Consider the following 21,732-nt stretch of genomic DNA (forward strand, 5'->3'; position numbering starts at 1 on the left):
CATTCTACATGTTTATCTACACGCTGACGTCAAAGAACCCTCACAACAGAGAATCGCTGAATGTCCTTATAGAACCCCAACTGTTGAAAATAAACGTTTTTGAATTTATTTTTAACAATTCTTAAAATTTCCTACTCTTTCAAAGAGTTTGACAGTGTGAAGGAAAGAGCCTTGCCCTTAATAAAGAGAGAAGTAAGAGAAGTTTTGAAGTGGAAAAAATGGAAATCGGAACCCACAGGCTACCCCATTGGAATGAAACTTTTGAAACTTTTATTCTGCGGACGAAACCATTGAATTAAAGTTGGTTAATCTGTTTAGGAAAACAATGAAATCTCCGATGAGCACTTTTCTGAGTGTTAATTTAATTTCCTCAGTACCGGCAGTATTGATGCATCATATTTAAATTAGAAATTACGGTGGTTCTTTTCCACGCCCATTTAACAGATATTAGAGATGAGGCAAAATATTGCTGAGCGCTTTTCAGTACGAAAAAGGGTGCTGGGCTCAAGTAGAAATTGATTGCATAAAAGGGGAACAACACTTCGGGAAACAGGGCCACGCTGATAGCTATTGATTCGATACTGGTCAAGGGTCAACATACCGCTGTTTCCAACTGACATCCTCATCATTTGATCATCCAGAGATTTAAAAACTACTTTCACGAGAGCCAAGTGATCGACATTTTACAGACCCACTTTCCGCTGAGTTTAAAGCTAATGACGGAAAGCTTAGCATCATAGCTACATAAAAATGGAAAACCAAGAACTAAATGTAAAATGAATAAAACATTAAAAAGTGTTTTTAGAGATCCCAGTCGCAAAAGAAAGAAGTCTGGCAATACACCCTGCCCTAATTTTAATGATTGATATCGCAGCGTATCCGAACAAAATCGTGGGTTTTACCACGCGAGAAAAACATGAAATATTTTCAAGGCTCCCGCCATCGGTGTAGTTTTCACTTTAGAGGCTTACTTCGGCTTAGAAATTAAGTTCAGATCAGCGTTGTTATTGAATATTGAGATTAGTGTGGGCAGTAGAGTTCCTTCATAATATGCGAAGTTCATAACTCCATTAAAAAGCATTTAGCAGATCAAGATGGCAAAATGGAGAAACGCACCTGAAAAAAATCACTTAAAACCAAAACAACTAAAGCAAAGTCATAAGGGCAAAATCGTCTAGCACGCACGTTTCACAGGCTCAATGAGAATCTGAGAAATATAGACCCCAGGCAACACGTTGTGTACAAATAGAAATAGTTTAGATGCAGGATCAATTCACTGTTTTAACAGCCAAACTGTTTTATACACTAATCCGGATAACTGCATAAAAGAGTTTGTGAGTGGAACCATCGTTTTCAGCAAATGCTGTGTGCAGATTTTGCAGAGCTAGAGGAAATTCCAATGTACCTACTATCAGACCTGCTACAGTTAGTGCTTCTGGACACGACTAGACATAATAATCCAATTCAGTGAAGAATTAGGACTCACTGGCAAAAGAGCATACAAGCTGCTACAGGACTATGTGTAGAATGACGAGCGATTATTTTTGAGGTACTTTTATACAGAATGTGTTCTTCCTTTATTTTCGTACGATTATCATCATGAAACAGGATTTACAGATTTGAGCAGATGAATGGTTTTGTTGAAATGCCGAAACATTTCTGAAAGACCAAAACCAGTGAGTCTAGGTAAACCAAGGATAATCGGAGATGACCAAACTGATTGTTGTGTTTTTACTTCACAGATCATGGAACATCTCACGAAATAAAAAACTTCTGAAAAATGCATTAGATTTTTCTCTTTTTATTGACATTTTGATCATATTTTGTTCCTTGTATAAAAATATGGATTTTTGTTGCAGATAGATTATCAGTTAACCATGGTCGGTTATCAAATAACTGATCAATTTAGTTCTTTCTAATTCCAAACAAATGAACGTAAATGACGTGTCTTTAGGCTTTTATGACAGTAAGCTTCAGAGCATGTTTAGGTATGGTAGTTAGGTAATCCATTTTTCTTCATTCCTAGCATGTACACGTTACGTTTTGTGATTGCGGCTATTCGAAAGTGATATTATTTGTGGTATATATAACATAATAGGTTAGTTTCGAAATGTACTTGTCTGCCAAGTTTTCGTTGGTTTTGTCGGTAGATATATTAATCTCTTTGGAGCTATTATATCCACGGTCCTGAGCTCATAGCACACCCGTGAGTCCTCATTCATCAAGAAAAATGATTTCTTGATGGTCCGAACTCAGGAGCGCACGTATATCTTTAAATACAAAATATACAATTAGCTGTAGATTAGATTTAGAAGTAACGTTCGGGGTGTGTAATATACTGCTTCCCTTAAGAGCTATCGTATCACCCGTTCTTTACTTAGCACACCGGCAAGTCCTAGTTCATCAAGAAACGTGATAACTACGCCCAGTCTCGTTGGTTGAATTTATTCTACGGTCATATTGCACATCCAAAAATTTTCCTCTTGCGGGCAAATGTTGGCTGTTTGTTAGTAGTTGAGTTGGTGTTTCATCTGCTGCTTTGCTGAATCTGCACGTGCCGTGTTGTGTTATACCAATCTTCTTCAGATACCCGTTCAGTCTGCAGTGTGCTGTCAGGATACAACGTTTTTTCCTGCTTCTTTTGATTCATTCTATTCTTCTTTCCTTCCAATGAGTGAATTCTACTGCTTCCTCATTTTCATTTTGTCTTTTTGTGTAAGATACTCATTGATAGTGTCCATCCCTAGTCCACAGAAGGTTTTAGGACCTATCAGCCGTATAGCAGTACCTTGTTTTGCAAGGTTGTCCGCTCTCTAGTTGCCCTCTACTCTCACATGTCCTTGGATCCAGCAGAGGGTGACTTTATTTTGCAAACATAATTGCGATTTAGCACGTGATGTTTGAACTTACTGCTTTCATGGCTGCTTGGCTGTCTGACTGGAAAGCTATACTCTTGTTTCTGTACTCTTTGTTCAGATTGAACTAGGTACATCTCTCAAGTGCATTGTACTTCAGTAAATGTATTTTCTTTGAATTCTACGGATACCTATTTAGTCTGTTTAGCAATTCAGCACCATCTTTAAGCTATTGATATTTTAGTGTATAAATGGCTCCTTAGCTATCTGACATGACAGCTGTATTCTTGTTTTCGTACTAAAGATTATCTGCTGCAAGGTAAAGGAGTTTTACGTTACCGGCTTTTAATTTTCTATTAATTATCCTTCCACTGACAATTTGATCATAATTGATCACTTTTATATGTCTTTGGTTCCACAATGCCCAATCAGATTCACCGCAAATGGAAAACCTGGCCTTTTGCCGGGTTATTTAATTGATTACTTCGAGTGATACACTACGGTAATGGGATTTTTCAGAGCTGCTAATACAATTGACACAGCGAGTTCTGCACAATCTAAAAATATATATTTTCCAATTGGAAAGAGACAAAATTTATAACAAAATAAATCCTAGTCTAATTTATTTTATACAATAATTATTATTAAATCTGTTTTCGACATTCAATGTACGGAGAGTAATTGAATGTACTCTCGGGACTGGGGCGGAATATGCCATTTTATACTTATAGCCTTAATGCGTTAAAGAATTAGTTAACAAATTTTCCGGTGAAAAAAAGAACTTTAATTGCGATGGAAGTTGATCAATGATGACGGCTATGTTGAAAGGTCAATCGTTACGAGAAATAAGATACAGGCTTTCCGTTTATAAACGATAACTTCCTTCGAAACGAGGAAGGGAGAAAAGAGCAGGTATGAGTTACACTTACACCGGTGCCGCTTTGAAGCAATGTTACTACACAACATTGGGGGATCGATCCGCACCCCTTCACCTCCTTTCATCCCTCTTCACTCCACGACCACCCTCTTCCCAAGCTTTCGAGTTCACTTTAAAATTCGAACCAGGCTAAAAAAAACTGCATTTTCAGTTTTAAATTTGCTGTGACAATTGTTTTCTTGTTTTTTTTCTTTTTTTTCTGTCTGTATAAATTAGTAGCATACATCAAGACCATAATATATTAAAATATAAATGAGTGTTTATTTTTTATCAATTATATGCATTTAATGAGAAATTTCGGGCATTTTTGTTCCATGCTTCGTACAGACATTTCTAATACTTGAAAGCGTAAAACCCCCTACCAATTGGCTGCTATAATCAAACCACTTGCTGGTACCACAAACTCGGTAGTTTTAAGCTTTTAAGTTATTTTTATTACTTTGGTTTCTTGATAAATGAACGTGAGAGCACTGCAACGAGTATCTGGCTCTACTGTTCCGATTTTTGGAAGAAACAGGGTTTTTTATTGCATATAATGCTGATAGTTTCGTGTCCCTAGCGTTCAGGGTGAATGTGATGGTTAATATATTAGCGTGAGTGGCCAACGGAATTACAAGAAAGTGTCTCGTCGATGGGCCGAATCAACAGAGAAGCTCTCGTCATCAAGAGGTAGGCTAGTAGATAGCTCTCGGAAGACCTGACTCATAGGTCATAGCCACACCCGATTAAGATTAGGCCATGCGAGGTTGTCAGGCGAGCACTTACTTTTGGGCTAAAGTCCGCGTATGTGTTCGGTATGGAGAGAAAGGTTGCTCACGTGTCCACATAATTGAAGGTTGCAACTCGTTGGTTCTATATAGAGAGTGTGTAGGAATGCACCTGATAGAGAATCGTGCTTAAGCACGGCAGCTAATATCTGAGCGCCCTGTTCCGATTCTTGGAGGAAACAGATTTTATTGTATATAGTATTAATAGTTTTGTGCCTTGCGTGTATTGAGAGTGAATGTATTTATTAGTGGATGTGTAGTGTGAGAGGGTCCATGGCGGAATATTGAGTACCCAACGACCCTCAATTAGGTTAGTCATATAACTCCACTACTTTAATTGAGTTGTGGTGAATGGGTTTGTTTTTAGGAACTGGTAATTTTGAGGCCTGAAACGACCTAGCTGTTGATAGCCCTGGAGCCCAACCTCGGATAAGACCAGGTCTGGCAACCAACACCCGGAGTGAGTGATTTCCGAGTCCTGCCGGTAATTTATTGTAAATTACAAATTATTTATACACTAAAGTCGTGTTTGCATCACAAATTCTGCATATTTTCTATTAATTTCTAATTATTTTTAGTGTACCGCAAATTACAACGCTTGAATTTAAACAGCGAACAATGTTTTTTCCTAACTGATAATCGAGTTAACAATGTAATAAAATGTTTATTTTCATTTCATCCCCTCAAACATGTAGTCCCAAAGTACATTAATTTATTTAAATCAGACAAATGACACTTTTGCGTTTCTGGAATAGTTTGGAATACGGGGAATTTATGTCAAATGTGTTTTTAATCTACTTTTAACAAACGACCGTGTTATGTGCGCAAAGTGTGATTTTGTCCTCGGGCTAAATTTTGCACGTGTTGGCTATGCTTTCACAGAAAATGCTAAAATATTTTAATTTCTGCATTTTATACCTGTTAGTGTTTTATGCTATAGGATAACTAACAGGTATAAATAATATTTTTTTTAACATCAAATTAAAGAAAAAAAAGAAAAATAGTCTAGTATTGTTGTTTATTGAATGCTAATTACTTACGATTTATTATTAATTTAATTACTATACTTACATAGAAAATGTGTGATTGTAGCACGTGATTATAAATGTTGATTGTGTATGCAATAATAACATAATATTGGTCACGTAAGTCAAACTTTACAATGGCTACATATGTTGTACAAGGTTATATAAGTAGTTAAAAGAAACTTCTTTAAGGTAGAATTACATATTGGTTAAATATGCTTACTTCTTTAAATCAAATTATAGACTGGTTCATACATAGTGCGCAACATATGTTAGGTTTCTTGTAATGTCATTCAACATTGCTTATATACTTTGGTTAAATATGCTTTCATATGAAAAGTTACGCCATTCATATTAGTTATACAGGGTGTTCGGCTATTCGTGTTACAAATTTTGCCAGTAGATTCTACATTTGAAATAGAACCAAACTGTCTTAATTAACTGTAATTAATTTATCTCAATAGTTTCGGAGTTAGTCCCCTTTTTTTGATTTTTAAGATTTCCAAACTTTACTTCAAATAAACGATGATAACTCCAAAAGGGAAAAGTGTTGGACAAATCCGTTGATACCATTGAAAACTACGTCAAATTTCCAATAAGATATGATTAATACTAAACTTGTAAACGTTAGTGAAATAAGGATTTTATTAGCCAGAACTTTGAAAAATATTTTTTTTTTAATGTCTAAAAGCATAATGTGGTGATTATAAACTACTATTTGCAAACCTAGAGATCTCCAAATTTTAGAAAACGTTTCCATTTAATATCCTTTTTAGTGGTATAATTGCTTTTTTAATTACTTTTTTCAAAGAGAAAGAAACTGATGGAAGAAAGGAAAAAACCGTGTTGACGGATTGGTATGAGTTGGTGGAAAGATTAAAAAAAATGAAAAACTTAAGGAAATTTTGATTGAATTTATTAAACGTTTTTTAATTTGGGTTCGAAACCGAAATAGTGCAATTGTTTACTTATTTACCAACACGACTGCAACTTTGATTAAAGGATTATTGTATTATTATTCCCCGGAATAAGTGAGTTTTAAGATTCAGAACGTTTTTAGTTCATTCATTAAAAATTTCCTTAAGTTATTATTATTTATTATTTATTATTTATTATTATTGATCTTTCCACCTTACCAATCCGTCAACCACGGTTTTTTTCTTTCCTTCATCAATTTCTTCATCATTGAAATCAGTAATTAAAAATGAATTACTCCAATGAAAAGGATATTAAATGGAGTACGTTTTCTTAAATTTGCTGCTATCTAGATTCGGAAATGGTAGTTTAGAATCACAATAGTAAGATTTTCAGTATTTAAAAAAAATTATATTTCAAAGTTCTGGCTACTAAAACGCATATTTCAACAACGGTTACAAGTTAAGTATTGATCACATCTTATCGGAAATTTAACGTAGTTTTCAATGCTATCAATGGATTTTTTCAAATCCTTTTAGTTTTGGTGTTATAATTGTTTATTTGAAGCAAGGTCGTGAAAATTTAAAAAATCGGAAAAAGAGGAATAACTCCGAAACTGTTGAGATTCGGACCGTAGTTAATTACGACTTTTTGGTTCCATTTTGATTGTAGAATCTATTAGAAAAGTTTGTGACATGAGTAGCCGAACACCCTGTATATAATAACATCAGAGTTGCATGAAAAAAAGTCTATTTTAAGTGTGCGTAAAAAATTGTAGAATGTCGCTGAGGTTAAATTATGTATTGATAACGTTAGGAATTACATAATAATTTCATGATTTTCCTTAAAGGTCTAATTGCACTAATGCTGACATATTAAATGCCTTGTCATTCTTCTTAGTTAATTATGCTCACATAAGCGTTGTATGTAAAAGGTCAATTGTATGCTTACATAAAAAGTTCGAGTATTTCGTTGACTAATTATATATTAGCAATTACATAGGATTTTCTTTAAATTTAATTTCGCTTTTGTTATATATGTTGTCCTATGAAATGTTACGTCTTTCATATTAATTATTTATGTTTACATAGGAAGTGCATGAAAAAAGTCAAGGTATGCTTACTTAAGGTACTTAATAAAAAATACTAGAATTTTGTTGAGGTCGATGTATCAGGTTATGTATATTAGGAATTACATAGAAAAATTTTTGATTTCAGGGTTGAATTACATGTTGTTATATACTTTGGTTATATATACCTATGGACTGGTTGAAATTTTTTAAGTCAAATTGTTTATTCATTATATATAGTACTATATTTCATATATATGCATATGCTTACAGTGGAAACTAGATTTCCTTAATATCAAACTATTATATTGTGTAGTGTTTAGTGACCAACAATGATTATTCGGAGATCGTGAGATGATCTGGTATGACATAGGTTTTACTCACAAACACTTTGAGTGAGTAAAAATACTTTGATTGAATATAAAAAACTTTTCTTTGCATTGTATAAATTCATTTCTTTTCTTTCCACATCCTACAAGAAGTTGTTAAATTTAAACAATGTTTGTAAATCCCAGGCCCTGAAGATGATCTCAATAAAGATCGAAACGTTGGCACGATAAAGAAAATGTACTTCTAAAACCTATATCACATCAGACAGCATATCACGATCTCCGAATAACTATTATATTGTGATATATGGCTTACTTAAAGAAATGCTGTAAATTGTAAACTAAACTTATAAATCGGTTCTGTATTTTGTATGTGTTTTAGGGTACGTTTACATATGATATGTTTTTTTGTACGAGGTCCGAAGTCGTCGAATGTAACGTACAATATGCTGCAAGTGCCTTTAATCAGTTCTGTAGGAATATAAATGACGATAGTTTGTATAAATCATGTTTTCTTTCATCATTGTTGTTGGATCTGCAGTTTGTATCTGTTTTAGTGTACTTTTACATATGATATGGTTCTTGGATAACTTATTGGTTATTCATAGGTTATACGGGGTCGGGTTAACTCCTGTTCCCCTTATAGATTTTGAACGTTTTTTCGATGCTAAATTCACCGGTGTAAACGATTTTTAATTTGAAACCACATGGTCAAATTATGTATTGGAAACATCAGGAATTACACAGGAAAATCTTGCTTTCCTTTAAGGTTGAATTACGTATTGCTTATATTCTTTGGTTATACATGCTTTCATATGAAATTCTATAGTTTGTTTGAATTCAAATCATTTATTAGTTACGCATACGTAAGGAATGCTAGAATCCCTTTAAGATCTAATTATATGTTTGCGATATTTATTTATAAATGTTTGTCAACAACTTTCAAAGGAAATGCTAGAATTTCTTCAGGATAAAATTGTATATTTGTCATGTATCGTTATAAATGTTTGTCAGATAAAATTACAAAGAAAATGCTAGAATATCTTCAGGATAAAATTGTATATTTGTCATGTATCGTTATAAATGTTGGTCATATATAATTACCAAGGAAATGCTAGAATTTCTTCAGGATAAAATTGAATATTTCTCATGTATCTTTATAAATGTTCGTCAGATAAAATTACAAAGGATATGCTGAAATTTCTTCAGGATAAAGGTTTTTTACTTTATACATTCGGTGCTGTCCTATTCCACTTTTTGATTTTAGTTTAGTCAAATCTTCACTTTTCTTTCCAACAGACGATAAACCTTCCCGTAACAAAAAAAATTAACTTGTTTTTATATTACTACTCAATGTAGTTAAAAGAATGGATAAACAAATAAGTAATACTTAGAAAATACGTTCTCTTCTCCACTTATAGTTTGTGGATTTATTGTCGACTCGGGTCGATTGATTCGCATGATTATACTATACTTTATCCAATAAATTATTTATTTTTATCCAAAATTGTAACGTTTATCTTGCTTTCGTACGATATGGAAAATTCATAGAAATTTGACCACTACATATTAAAATAAAAATACAACTATTTTATTGTAGGTTTGACATGTATCGTTGTGTATGACATTTTTAGATCATATATGATTAGAAAGAAAATACTAGACTGTTGGTAATATATTATTACATAGGAAATACTAAAATTTCTTCGGGATAAAATCGTATATTTGTCATATATCGTTTCAATATATCTTGGTTCTATATGCGAACATAATAAATACTAGAATTTCTTTAAGATAAAATTGTATATTTGGCACATATCTTGATAGCATATGCTTTTATATGAGTTTTTAGAATTCCTTTAAGTTCAAATTCTGAAACCTCATAGCCTAGTATTTTTTTAATCGAATTATTTCATTAGTCTAATTTTTATGTAAAGTAATTGGTTAATTATATTGAAGATGTTCGCGTCAAACTGTCAACGGTAAGTTAAAACTGCCCCATGTTTATCGTGCGCATCTGACAATGCGGTTCTTACATCTTTAATATTATGCATTTTCCGCTTAGGTCCGGGTACGGTCGCCGGCTGAATAATAAGCAGCTCATAAAAACAAGCGGTTTTATTTTTGTCATCTTTCAACCCAGATGTTTGGTATATGGCATACAATTCAATGTTACAGGGGAAAACCTTCCTTCTCCCTATTGTGGAAAAACGGTTGTCATGTTAATCAAATCAACCCCATTTCCCAGGCGTCAATTTTACACATTCGATTTATAATTGTTTAATAAAAATCGTTTTTAATTATTTATTTTGTTTAAAAATATGCATGCAATTATCCCGATCGATAATATTTGCGAGAATTAATCATATTATATAATAATTCAGAAATTGTGAGATGCGGTTTGGTGTGATGTAGGTTTCAGAAAAACATTTTCTTTATCGTGCCAACGTTTCGATCTTTATTAAGATCATCTTCAGGGCTCAAAGTGTTTGTTTTCTGTGTAAGTGTGCCATTCTTGCGTGTCGTGTTGAGAGTGCCTTGAGAAGTCGTGTTGGGCATTCTCAATGTAATTGAACTAATGTGTAATGCGTGTAATTGAACTTTCTCTTAACACGACACGCAAGAATGGCACACTTACACAGAAAACAAATACTTTGAGCCCTAAAGATGATCTTAATAAAGATCGAAACGTTGGCACGATAAAGAAAATGTTTTTCTGAAACCTACATCACACCAGACCGCATCTCACGATTTCTGAATAATCATTGACTAACGGTCACTAATCACCACACATATTTTATAATTAAGGGATATGTCGATTTTATTATACTCATTAATCTTAATTTATAGTGACATGCTTGAATAGTAGAATTTAGCAAATGAACTGATTAATTATTAATTTATCTCATTTTTTTTTTAATTTGGAAGTTGAGTGTTACTAAATAAACTATTTCTCTCATTGGGGACAATATACAATATACAATATTTATACAATTAAGTAGTGTCACTTTCAAATTACACGCTTCTTCAGGTGTACCTGAAGGCTCTCATCTTTTTGTTTTTTGTTTCTTCTCTTTATTAATTATATTTAGACTGCTTTTTCTGCTAGTAAACTTCTACTTTTTTCTCATGATCTTAAACTATTTAAGGACCTTAAGTCTAAGATCTGATCAAGTCATACTATAGGACAACCTTACTTCTCTGCGCACTTGGTGCTATTTGAACGTTCTTTCGCTTTATATTTCAAAATGCAATCTCATTTCTTTTTCTAGAATCACCAGATTTACCAATTTAAACTTCATCTACTCTATTAATAATGACACTTTTACTAAAATTATTAAAGAGTTAGGGAATTCACTTTGATTATTAATTATCTTCCAGATACCATACATCTAAAATTTGCTATAAATCTCTAAAAACTCTTGGGTTTTTAATTCGCTATTCAAAATCTTTTAACTCTTTTGTTCAACCAATATTGAATTTTCTTCTACTGTCCGATCTCCTCTCACTACTCAACAGTATCGAAACGGTTCAACACCGCTTTCCAGGTAGGTATTTGGACCACAATTTTCATCTCACTATTCTAAACATTGATACTTTAGATGCAAGAAGAACTAGGTTTGTCTGCTTTCTTTGCAAATTATTAAATAACTTAAACCCAAGTCCTGCTATCCTAAAAATGTCCCAAAATTGAAAACAAGTGGGTAATTTTCATTATTCTGTCCCCACTGCTCCACTAACAACCAGTTCCACTCTCCATTGATAGAATTCAGCGAACAAGAAACATACTAAATATAGATTTATTTGCATATTTCCAAAAAAAAAGTTAAAAAATAATTAAGTTAAGTTAAAATGTTTAAAACATAATCCTTCCCCACCCCTTCAAAATCCAACGTATATAAACATAAAACAGCAAAATCTCACTGGCACTCTCAACACGACACGCAAGAATGGCACAATTACACAGAAGACAAACACTTTGAGGGATAGAAATACTTTGATTGAATATAAAATATATATTTTGCATTGTATAAATTCACTTTTCCACATCCTAAATGTATTTGTTAAATGTAAACAATGTTTGTAAATCCCAGGCTCTGAAGATGATCTCAATAAAGTTCGAAACGTTGGAACGATAAAGAAAATGTTTTTCTGAAACCTACATCACACCAGACCGCATCTCACGATTTCTGAATAATTAAAACATAATAATGAAGTTTTATAATACTTTTAATTAATTAACACATTTTTTATATGTTTCCAATATATTTATATATAAGTTGACAGTTTACCTATATGATATGTATTTTAATAAATTATGCTATCAGCCTGTATATGTAAATAAATATTTTCGAATAATGTGGAGCTCGGTATAGTCAGGATGTAAAATCAAATTCAATTGCTGTCTACCAAGCTTTCGACCTATTTTAAGGTCATCATTAGGGAAAAATAATCTTTAAGATGTTATACGTTATAATAAAGTTTTTACGTGCTTCTTTCCTTCGCAATGTTGGGATTGAGTATAACTTCGAACAAATTTGTAGATGTCTATTAAAAACTTAATTATGTCCATTTGTAGACATCTTGAAAATTGTTTTGCCCTTATGATGACCTTAAAATAGGTCGAAAGCTTGGCAGATAACAATCAAATTGTTTTTTCATCCAAATCGTACCATGATCCAGATTATTGCAAAATCTTTTACTTTTAAGCTACTGTGAATCCAATTTTGCCTACATCTTCTGTAATTTTTTAAAATATTTTTGTTTCTTGTCATTTTATTCATGACGATGATACACGTTAATGATGATTTTTTAATTTTTGAAAGGAAAATAATAAAACGACCAAATTAGCATGCTTGTTAAATTACAAAATAAAAAGTTCCATTTGGATCAATAAAAATTATGGAAATTGTAATTAGCCCTTTATCATCGATCTAGAACATTGTACACACCGATTTTTCTTAATTATTTCATAAACTTTTCTAATAATTGATTAATTTTAAAAACTCAATACCTCGATTTCTCGTTCCTTCTTTTATTTTCTTCTGTTTTCATTAAAACAATATTGATTTAACGATCCACAGGGTTGATCACAACATACTGTTACAGCCTGACATAAATACAGCTCTTTTTTTAACTTTATTCGTGTTTCTTTAAACGTTTTTTCTAATTTACTCAATCCATTATTTTTTTCTGGAAGGGCAAAATTTATTCCAATATGGTACCGAATGGAATAAATTTGTTATTCAAAAAGTTTGTAGATGTTTTTTCCAACAGACAATACACCTCGTAAGGAAACAATTTAAATCAATTTTATTATTATTAATCAATGTTGAAAAGTGAAACAATGAAATGAACACATAATGCTTAATATTACTAGAGGTAAGACTTTTCCTTTGAGGAGAAACATTTTTGATATTGGTTCAAATTATGCATGGATTCATTGAAAACATTCAAATGCTTAATTCATATAGCTTTTTCTAATTAGTTCTATAATGACGAACACGATTGATTCTCAATTATTTTATAAATTAGTTCAATAATTGACTTTTTTTAAAGTCAATTCCGTTATTTTAACTTCTTTTTTTCTCGTGTTTCCTTTAAAACAATATACATTAAACAATGCAGAAAGATGAACACCACATAACCACAAAAATATACCTTTTTTTAGTTTATAGCTTTCGCGCTCTTTTAATTATTTTTCGGCTGATTTTGAGATAGTACAGTTATAAATGTTTAATTAAAATTTCAGAATGGAATAATTTCGCTTACAATGTTTCTGAACTGAACAAAGACAAAACGTCAGGTTGCCAACAACCAATGAACCTTCTTAAAAGAAAAGATTAAATTTATTTTATTATTATTAATCAATGCAGTTAAAACAATAGATTAAAAAATAAGTAATACTTGGAAAAACACCCACTTTTGTAAAATAGAATTATTTATGGTAGTATGGATGGAAAGTATGGATTCATAGTCGATCTCGACACTTGGTCTATTGATTATCACGATTATTTTATACATCTATCCAATAAATAAATTATTTTTATCAAATAATGAACATACATGATAAATAGCCTTTTCTCTTGTTTACGTAGAAGAGATATGGAATAAAAATTCAAAGAGATTTGACCTCTATACAGCAAAATAAAACTATAACTCTTGTTTCTATTTGACGGTGACTAACTGTGACGGTTTTATCCAATTTTTTTATTATAATTCACTCAATCCATTATTTTTTTGGGTTCAATGGACACAAACCTTCTTATAAGAAAAAAAATTAAATTTTTAATATGATTGACCGACAGTTGTAATTGTAATGATGAAGTGATTGAGGTTGTGGTCTAGTTTGGGGTGTTTCTTAATCCAAAAATAATTATGCGAAGCTTTCGACTTTTTTGGTTTAAAACAATCCCCCAACATTGACCACAACTTCGACCACATCATTACAATTACAACTGTTTGGTCGATCTTATCAAGAATTTTTAACTTTAATGACTTCAAATAAAGTCGAAAGCTTGACAGAAAGTTTTTTTAGATTAAGAAACACTCCCAAACATGGTCACAACCTCGATCACTACATCATTACAAAAAATTTAAACTTGTTTTTATCATTATTAACTATTGCAGTTAAAATAATAGATGAAGTAATGCTTGGAAAAAAGTTGTGTACGTACTTGTAAGTATGGATTCATGGTCGATCTCGAACTTTGCTCGGCTGATTCTCATGATTATTTTACACATTTACGCAATAAAAATTTATTTTTATCCAAAAGTGGATAAATAAACGTTTCACTTTCTTTTGACAAAAAAAACGATATGGAAAATTTACAGAAATTTGACCACTACATAGGAAAACAAAAATATAACTCGTGTTTTTTACTTTATACATTCTGTGCTGGTTTTATTCCATGTTTTGATTATAGTTTACTCAAATCATCACTTTCCAACAGACGATAAACCTTCTCATAAGAAAAAAAAATTAACTTGTTTTTATATTACTATCCAATGCAGTTAAAAGAATGGATAAAAAAATAATTAATATTTAGAAAATACGTTATCTTTTCCACTTATAAGTGTAAATTTATTGTCGATCTCAAACTCACTAGTCGATCTTCACATTTATCCAACAAATAATTTATTTTTATCCAAAATTGGATAAGTAACGTTTCTCTTGCTTCAAACGACATGGATTAAAAAATTTTATAGAGATTTGACCACTACATAGTAAAATAAAAATACAACTATTTTATACATTCACTACTTTATACATTCTGTGCCGGTTTTATTCCATTTTTTATTATAGTTTAATCAATCCATTCCGTTTTGTTTCCAGCGGAAAAAAACTTATTATCAGAAAAAATTATATATGTTTTATTATTATTAACTGTTGTTATTCATGAAGGAATGCTTAGAAAAAATATTCTCCTTTGTACTTGTAAGTATGGATTTATTGTCTATCTTGGATATATCGATTGATTATCACAACTATTTTATATTTATCCCATAAATAATTAATTTTTATCGAAAACTGGATAACTAAACGTTTCTCTTACTTCATAAGATATAATTTAAAAAATTTACGGAGATTTGACACCAGATTGGAAAATAAAAATAAAACTATATTTTTTACTTTATACATTTTGCGCTTGTTTTATCCCCATTTTTGATTATATTTTATTCAATCCATTACTTTTTCTTTTCGACGTACAACAAACCTTCTTGTACGAAAAAACTAAACTTGTTTTATTATTATTTATTGCGGTTAAAACAACAGATATAATGCTTAGAAAAAAGTTCTCTTTTGTAACTAAGTAAGGATTAATTGTCTATCTTTCACTTTGGTCGTTTGATTCTCACGATTATTTTATACCATTATCCAATAAATAATTTATTTTTATCCAAAAGTATATAAATAATTTTTACTCTTGCTTCAAACGACATGGATTAAAAAATTCACAGAGATTTGACCTCCTCATAGCAAAATAAAAATGTAATTATACTCCTTAAATTCATTATAGTTCGTGGTCCGATTGACCGAATAACGTTTGTCAATTAATTAATCACTATATAAGGCATTGGTTGAGATAACACTTTTTTATTTTATACATTATGTGCTGGTTTTATTCCACTTTTTGATTATATTTTACTCAATCCATTCATTTTTGGTTTCAACGGAAAAAAAACCTTCTTGCATGGAAAAAATTAAATTATTGATATTAAAACAATAGATGAAGTATTGCTTAGAAAAAATTTCTCTTTTGAACTTGTACTATGTTGACCTTTGGTCGATTGACTCTTATTATTGATTGTTTATGATGTTTACTGATTATTGTATACAATTATCAAATTAATAATTTATTTTTAATACACTATTTTATAACTTTGTATATTCTGCGGTAGTTTTATTGATTTTATTTTGCATAATCCATTTATGGAGAGTAAAATTTTAAACTTCGTAAGTCCTGAATATAATAATTTTATTTTAAAATGTTTCCAACAGGCTATAAAGGTTATAAGTTCCTTAATGTTTCTTTATCATTGTAAATTATTTTCAATGAAAAAATAACGAGATTTGTTTCATGTGAACCGGTGGATGTAGTAAAACCGTCATAAGTCGGTTTTTGTATTAGATCCAGTCTAAAGTTAGTAACTTCCAACAAGATTGTTCAACCCTCGTGGCTATTTTGTTATAAATCGTTAGAAAATCTCAACAGCAATCGTTTTTTGAATTGATAAAACAAATGTAGATTTTGTTAAAATTTGGTATACAAGAAAAAAAGCTCGATTAAAAAAAGGAGCATGCATTTGGAAATCGGGGGTGGGTTAGGTTGTACGACGAAGGGCGGGGGTGAGGTAGCGCGAGTACCAGCAACGTACCAGTTTGTCCCTTTCCCAGGGTTTTCTCGAGCCTGTACGGGCCGACATACTGGTGTTGTTCGGTGACGCCGCAGTTTTCCTTCTGCATCTTTTGCCCCTTGGTCTGGCTCTCCTAATGACGGTTGTTGCCTGTCAGCTGAAGGGAGACGACATAGGGCCAGAGCACACACCGACCACCGAGCACAGACTGTCGGACAAAAGTCAATAACGCCGCCCGCCGGCCATCTTCGCCGCCCCGCTACTGCGCAACGCAACCAACAACCGGCCGGAGGTTGCACTCCAACTTCAAATTGCAACTTGCAACCGGGGCCAGGTGTTGCGCCCAACCTCGTCCAACGCTTTTTCTCAAAAAAAGACACGGTTCGTATTTTTAACAAACAAGGGATGATTTGTAGATTAAAAAACAAAAACCACCCATTTCCCATATTATCCACCACCCTGATATAAAATGGATGAACCACGGTGGGCAAGCACGTGATTAATGAAAGCACATTCCGTTTTTTACATTTATTTATTAAAAAGTATAAAGAGCCACACAATAGTTACGTTGTAGAATAAAATATTTTATTGTATTTAAGCATTACATACATGCATATGCAAGGGATGCATATTTTGTTTTCTCTCTTATTTTTACATAGATATATTATAATAATTAATCACATTCTTTTTAAAAAGATAGTGCCTGCTCACATTTTGTTGTTCCACGTTCCGGATTTAAAGCTTTAACTCTTCATCAGCATCAGGTCTCTCGACATGAATTGTACAATTCATTACAATAATTTATCACATTTTTTTTAAGGCTACTATGCACTACTTTCGTACTCACTACTTTCCTACTTCACTGTACAATTCATGTCGAGAGAGATGGTGGTAAATTCCTTTTAGTGACTAGGAGTGTTTTAGTGGCCCAGACAAGGGTCGGTGTTTTGGAAACGTGTCGTTGAGACGATGTATCGAGGCCGGGTCCGATGTGTGCCTATTGGTAGGTAGAGCAGTTAGCTGAGATCCGGGGACGTGATTCGACTGACTTCTACATCGGTTGATGGGACTCTGGTGCAGCAGTTGGCCGAGTGCAGCGGTTTGCGTGTAGCCAAGTCGGCTATGTTTAGAAGGCGAGTTCGAGAGTGACGCTGAGAGTACCCTTGCCATGGTCGTAGGTGCTTCATTAGTGATAAGCGAGAACTCACCGTATTGACGAGTCTGCCGTCGTTGCCGATTAGTGAGCTCGTCGGGTAGACGAGTCTTGAGGCATAAGTGAGACCTCGTCGGGTCGACGAGTCTGAAGCCATTGGGGCAGTGCCCCTGCTTATATACGCACTGGCTCTGCTCTGATTCGCTGCAGAGTGGAGGACGAGACCATTCCAGGACCGGCAGTGACACCTAATGTGTACCACGGTAACCGTAGGTTCCTACTACACCTTCAACCTGATGATGAGCTAAAAACTTGAACTACAGATCGTTGAAAACTACAAACTGCGAGTAGGAACTATCTTTTGTAAAAGATCGAACATCATACTTACTCCCTCATTTATCAATTCTAATAATTTATCGATGCTAAAAACAATACATATGTAGGGAGGTGCAGAAGGCTCTGCGCCAGAAATTGGGGTTTAAACCCCAAAATGACCCTATGGCTATACACTTGCATCTTAAGACAAATGTTGACGTATGGGTCGGTGGTGCGGTGGACCAAGATTCTGCAGGCCAGAGCAATCAAACTGTTAAGTGGTACTCAAAGAAAACTTGCCTCAGTGTCGATGGAGCCCTGAACACAACGCCAACTGCGCCCCTTATTGTTAAACCTCCCGCCACTTCATATTTTAATTCAAGGAGAAGCCAGAGCAAAACCCACATGCTCATAAATGAACAATCATCTTAAAGTTTAGGCCGTGTAAATAAACAATGGAAATTGAGGGAAGAGGTACATACAGGGTGATTCCATATTAGGCATGACAATCGATGCCACTACTCCAAAATACGATTTTACGAAAAAGTACAAGGTACCGTAACTAGAATGGGAACAATGGGCCAAAGGAACGCCGCTAAAGGCAAACTCCTACTGGTACACTGGCGGCTACTGACGGTAAACCTAGGTAAATATGCTACTGTTTTCCAGTTTGAAATCATAGAGATTAAACACTGCGCCAGGGAAATTAAAAAGCTATGAGTACATTCCCGGAATATAGCCGCCTTCTATGACAGTCAGGAAGGTCAGCACTGAAGGTCCTAGCCTCATGCGAGGTGAAGACTAAGAGCGTTTGGAACTGCAAGTAGACCCTGACTGAAGTCAGCGATGCTAATGACTTGACCCTACCATGGGGTCCCATTCGGGGGATAGAGACAACGAAAATTTAGAGCCAATATGACTCTCTAGGTCCTGAACCCTACTGTGGCATAGCATCCTGTCACAAAAGAGGATACATTTAAAAATGGATCATTAACGAGTCCAAGACCTGGTGGAACAGGTACGAAGCACGCGAATTCATAGAAAGGCCATCTGTAAAACTTAAAAAGCAATTACTGGAAGGCAATCGCAACCGAACCAGCGTTCTGGTTGGACTCCTGACAGGACAGATGTTCCCATCTTTACTCATGGGTGTTGAGACCCATGAGGATCTTTAACGTCCGGACTTATCCCCGAGAGGACTTCTCAGACGCCCAGTGTTCTCAAAGAGAACACCAGGAAGATTTTACATGCATGGACGTCACATCCCTTGGCCAGCGAGGTGGTGCAATGCTAACAAAGTTCAGAAAACCTTACAAAGGTCACATCCATACATGTGCCTTGAAAAAGTGCCTTTCATCACCCACAGAGAGATAGAGAAGGCACTCTATCTCCGGCTCCGGTTGGCCGGTACCCTCCAGATAAGGTATAATTTGTTTACAAACCACGACTACCACGAGTCCAACCTCTACTACCGTGGTTAAGTGGGACTGATCGCCCACCCGGGGATTCGCACGAACCCCCTACTGATGCACCCGTTGCCTGAGGGGTGCGGGTACAGTAACCCAGGAAGCCTCTGCCAAAGGAGAGGTGGGAGGGGTAAGGAAAAGGAAAGGAGTAAGGAAGGATAGGGAAGGTAATGAGAATTTTGCCTCCATCATTGGTTACCCCCAGGCACAGGGTGGATGGTCGAACTTTGCGGACTTTTCTGTGAAGGTGCAGGTTCTTGCAACTAGGACAGAAAAAACTGTAAGCAAGATCCTACACTAAGGAGCCACAGGTAAAGCTATGGAGGCTGATTAAAAACCTGAAACTGGCCGGTGAGTTATAAAAACAGGGTAATACATAGATCTATTCAGGTCGAGGTGAGGTAATATTAGTTCAACTTCAATGCACCCAATAGTAAAATAAATCATTCATATTTTAATTTTCCCAGCTCCCATTTAGTAACCATACTAGTTTATTTGTCGATGTTGAACAATGCTAGTGCATTCTGTAATAAGTTTTACAATTTTGTTTTAACGACGAATATATGGAGCATTGGCATTACGTGTGCCAAAATATCGTTGACCCTCAAATTGCGAATTGTGCATAATTATGTGGAGTCAATGGAGTCTACAATGCCATTATAAAAGAATCTAATTGCTGCAGTACCCGGCATTCTTAATTGCACTATAATTCACTGCAAGGGGATGGATACATTTCGAAAAGCCTAAAGAAGGGGTTGAAAACCGAGCGAATGCATCATTCAATGTTAATTGAATAGAGATTACTCTCCCAGCGCTCAATATTATAACTTTTGTTCCTAGCCACCACATTTAGACCACAAAAAAATAAAGTTCGCAACCCAACGAGCCAGTTACATTGCAATACGAGGTGATGGAAAAATTACGTAGTATTAAATATACAAAAAAAATTGTTGTCGGATAGATATCAATTTGTTGAGATAAATGATACAAAAAGTTAAAGAACCTTGATTAGTCAAAAGGAAGGTACCCCATCAATCGATTTTAGGACTTCTATTATATCTTGTTTATATAAATGATCTCTTTGAATTGGCTAACACCAATCACTTGACAGCTTATTCCGATGAAATTGCACATGTGCCTTAGCAAAACAGGTGACAAATAAGAAAGTTGATATAATAAACTCGTCGTTAAACAGGAACGAAGTCCGTTTAAATGTCTCCAAAACTTGGTTTATGAATTTTTCAAATTCAAAACGAAACAAAAATTCATATTCTTGCCCTGAAATGATGAAAACTCAAAAAATTAAATATCTAGGACAATGGATGGATTTTAGATCTCAATGGTTTTTAAATGTCGAAATTCCTACCTTTAAAAAAGTCTCAATTGATAGACAATTATTATGGTCCTAGACTTTTCTATGAACTATCGAACAACTGTAAAATCAACCGCAATAAGAAAACGGCTTTTAAAAATAAATTCACAAGTTTCGTGGTCCGCTTGACCAATTAATATATTTCAATTAATTAAGGTTTTTAGTTGAGATAAAAAAAAGTCAGGGAAGTTAGTGTCCGAGTGGATCGAGGTCACGATAGCTCAAGTGAGAGCAGCGGCGTATCTAGCCGAAGTTCGAGGGTTCGAATCCCGCTCGTGACACTCATTTTTTATCTCAAATAAAAACCTTTAAAAATAAACGTCATAAATTCTTGTTGACTAAAGAGAGTGAGCAAATTTTAAAAAATTTCTTGTCATAGCTGTTACCTTATATAACAATATCGTAGAATACGAAACGACACTACTCATAAGAGAAAAAATTTGTAAAAATGAAATAAAACGCTAAAAATATGAGGAAAGCGTAAAAAATAGAAAATAATACAAGACATCCTAACCTTACAAAACTTTTTAGTAATAAGGTTTGATATTATTGGCACTAACTTTGTACTAAGTTTGTAAAAAGTAGGTATATCTCTGTATAAATTTACATGTTATAAAATATTATTTCTGTCAATAAAACATATTTCAATGTTCAATAGACAATATTATAT

The 21,732-nt window shown here is 33.6% G+C and overlaps 1 protein-coding gene across 5 annotated transcripts in view; it reads right to left on the reverse strand.

Annotated features, from left to right (window-relative positions):
* The window catches only part of LOC106667745 (serine/threonine-protein kinase BRSK2), a 107,359-nt gene extending 90,350 nt beyond the window's left edge, over positions 1-17,009 (reverse strand). For 3 of the 5 annotated variants that reach the window (XM_014395884.2, XM_014395883.2, XM_024229119.1), the window contains exon 1: positions 16,778-17,009. In XM_014395884.2, the coding sequence (XP_014251370.1) occupies positions 16,778-16,865 (88 nt within the window). In that variant the 5' untranslated portion in view covers positions 16,866-17,009. The remainder of the gene's footprint in view (positions 1-16,777) is intronic. The other 2 variants (XM_024229121.1, XM_024229120.1) reach the window with 1 other exon arrangement.
* Positions 17,010-21,732: the final 4,723 nt, after the last annotated feature.

The sequence above is a fragment of the Cimex lectularius genome, unplaced genomic scaffold, assembly GCF_000648675.2.
Source record: "Cimex lectularius strain Harlan isolate CLEC.00 unplaced genomic scaffold, Clec_2.1 scaffold200, whole genome shotgun sequence".
Classification (NCBI taxonomy): domain Eukaryota; kingdom Metazoa; phylum Arthropoda; class Insecta; order Hemiptera; family Cimicidae; genus Cimex; species Cimex lectularius.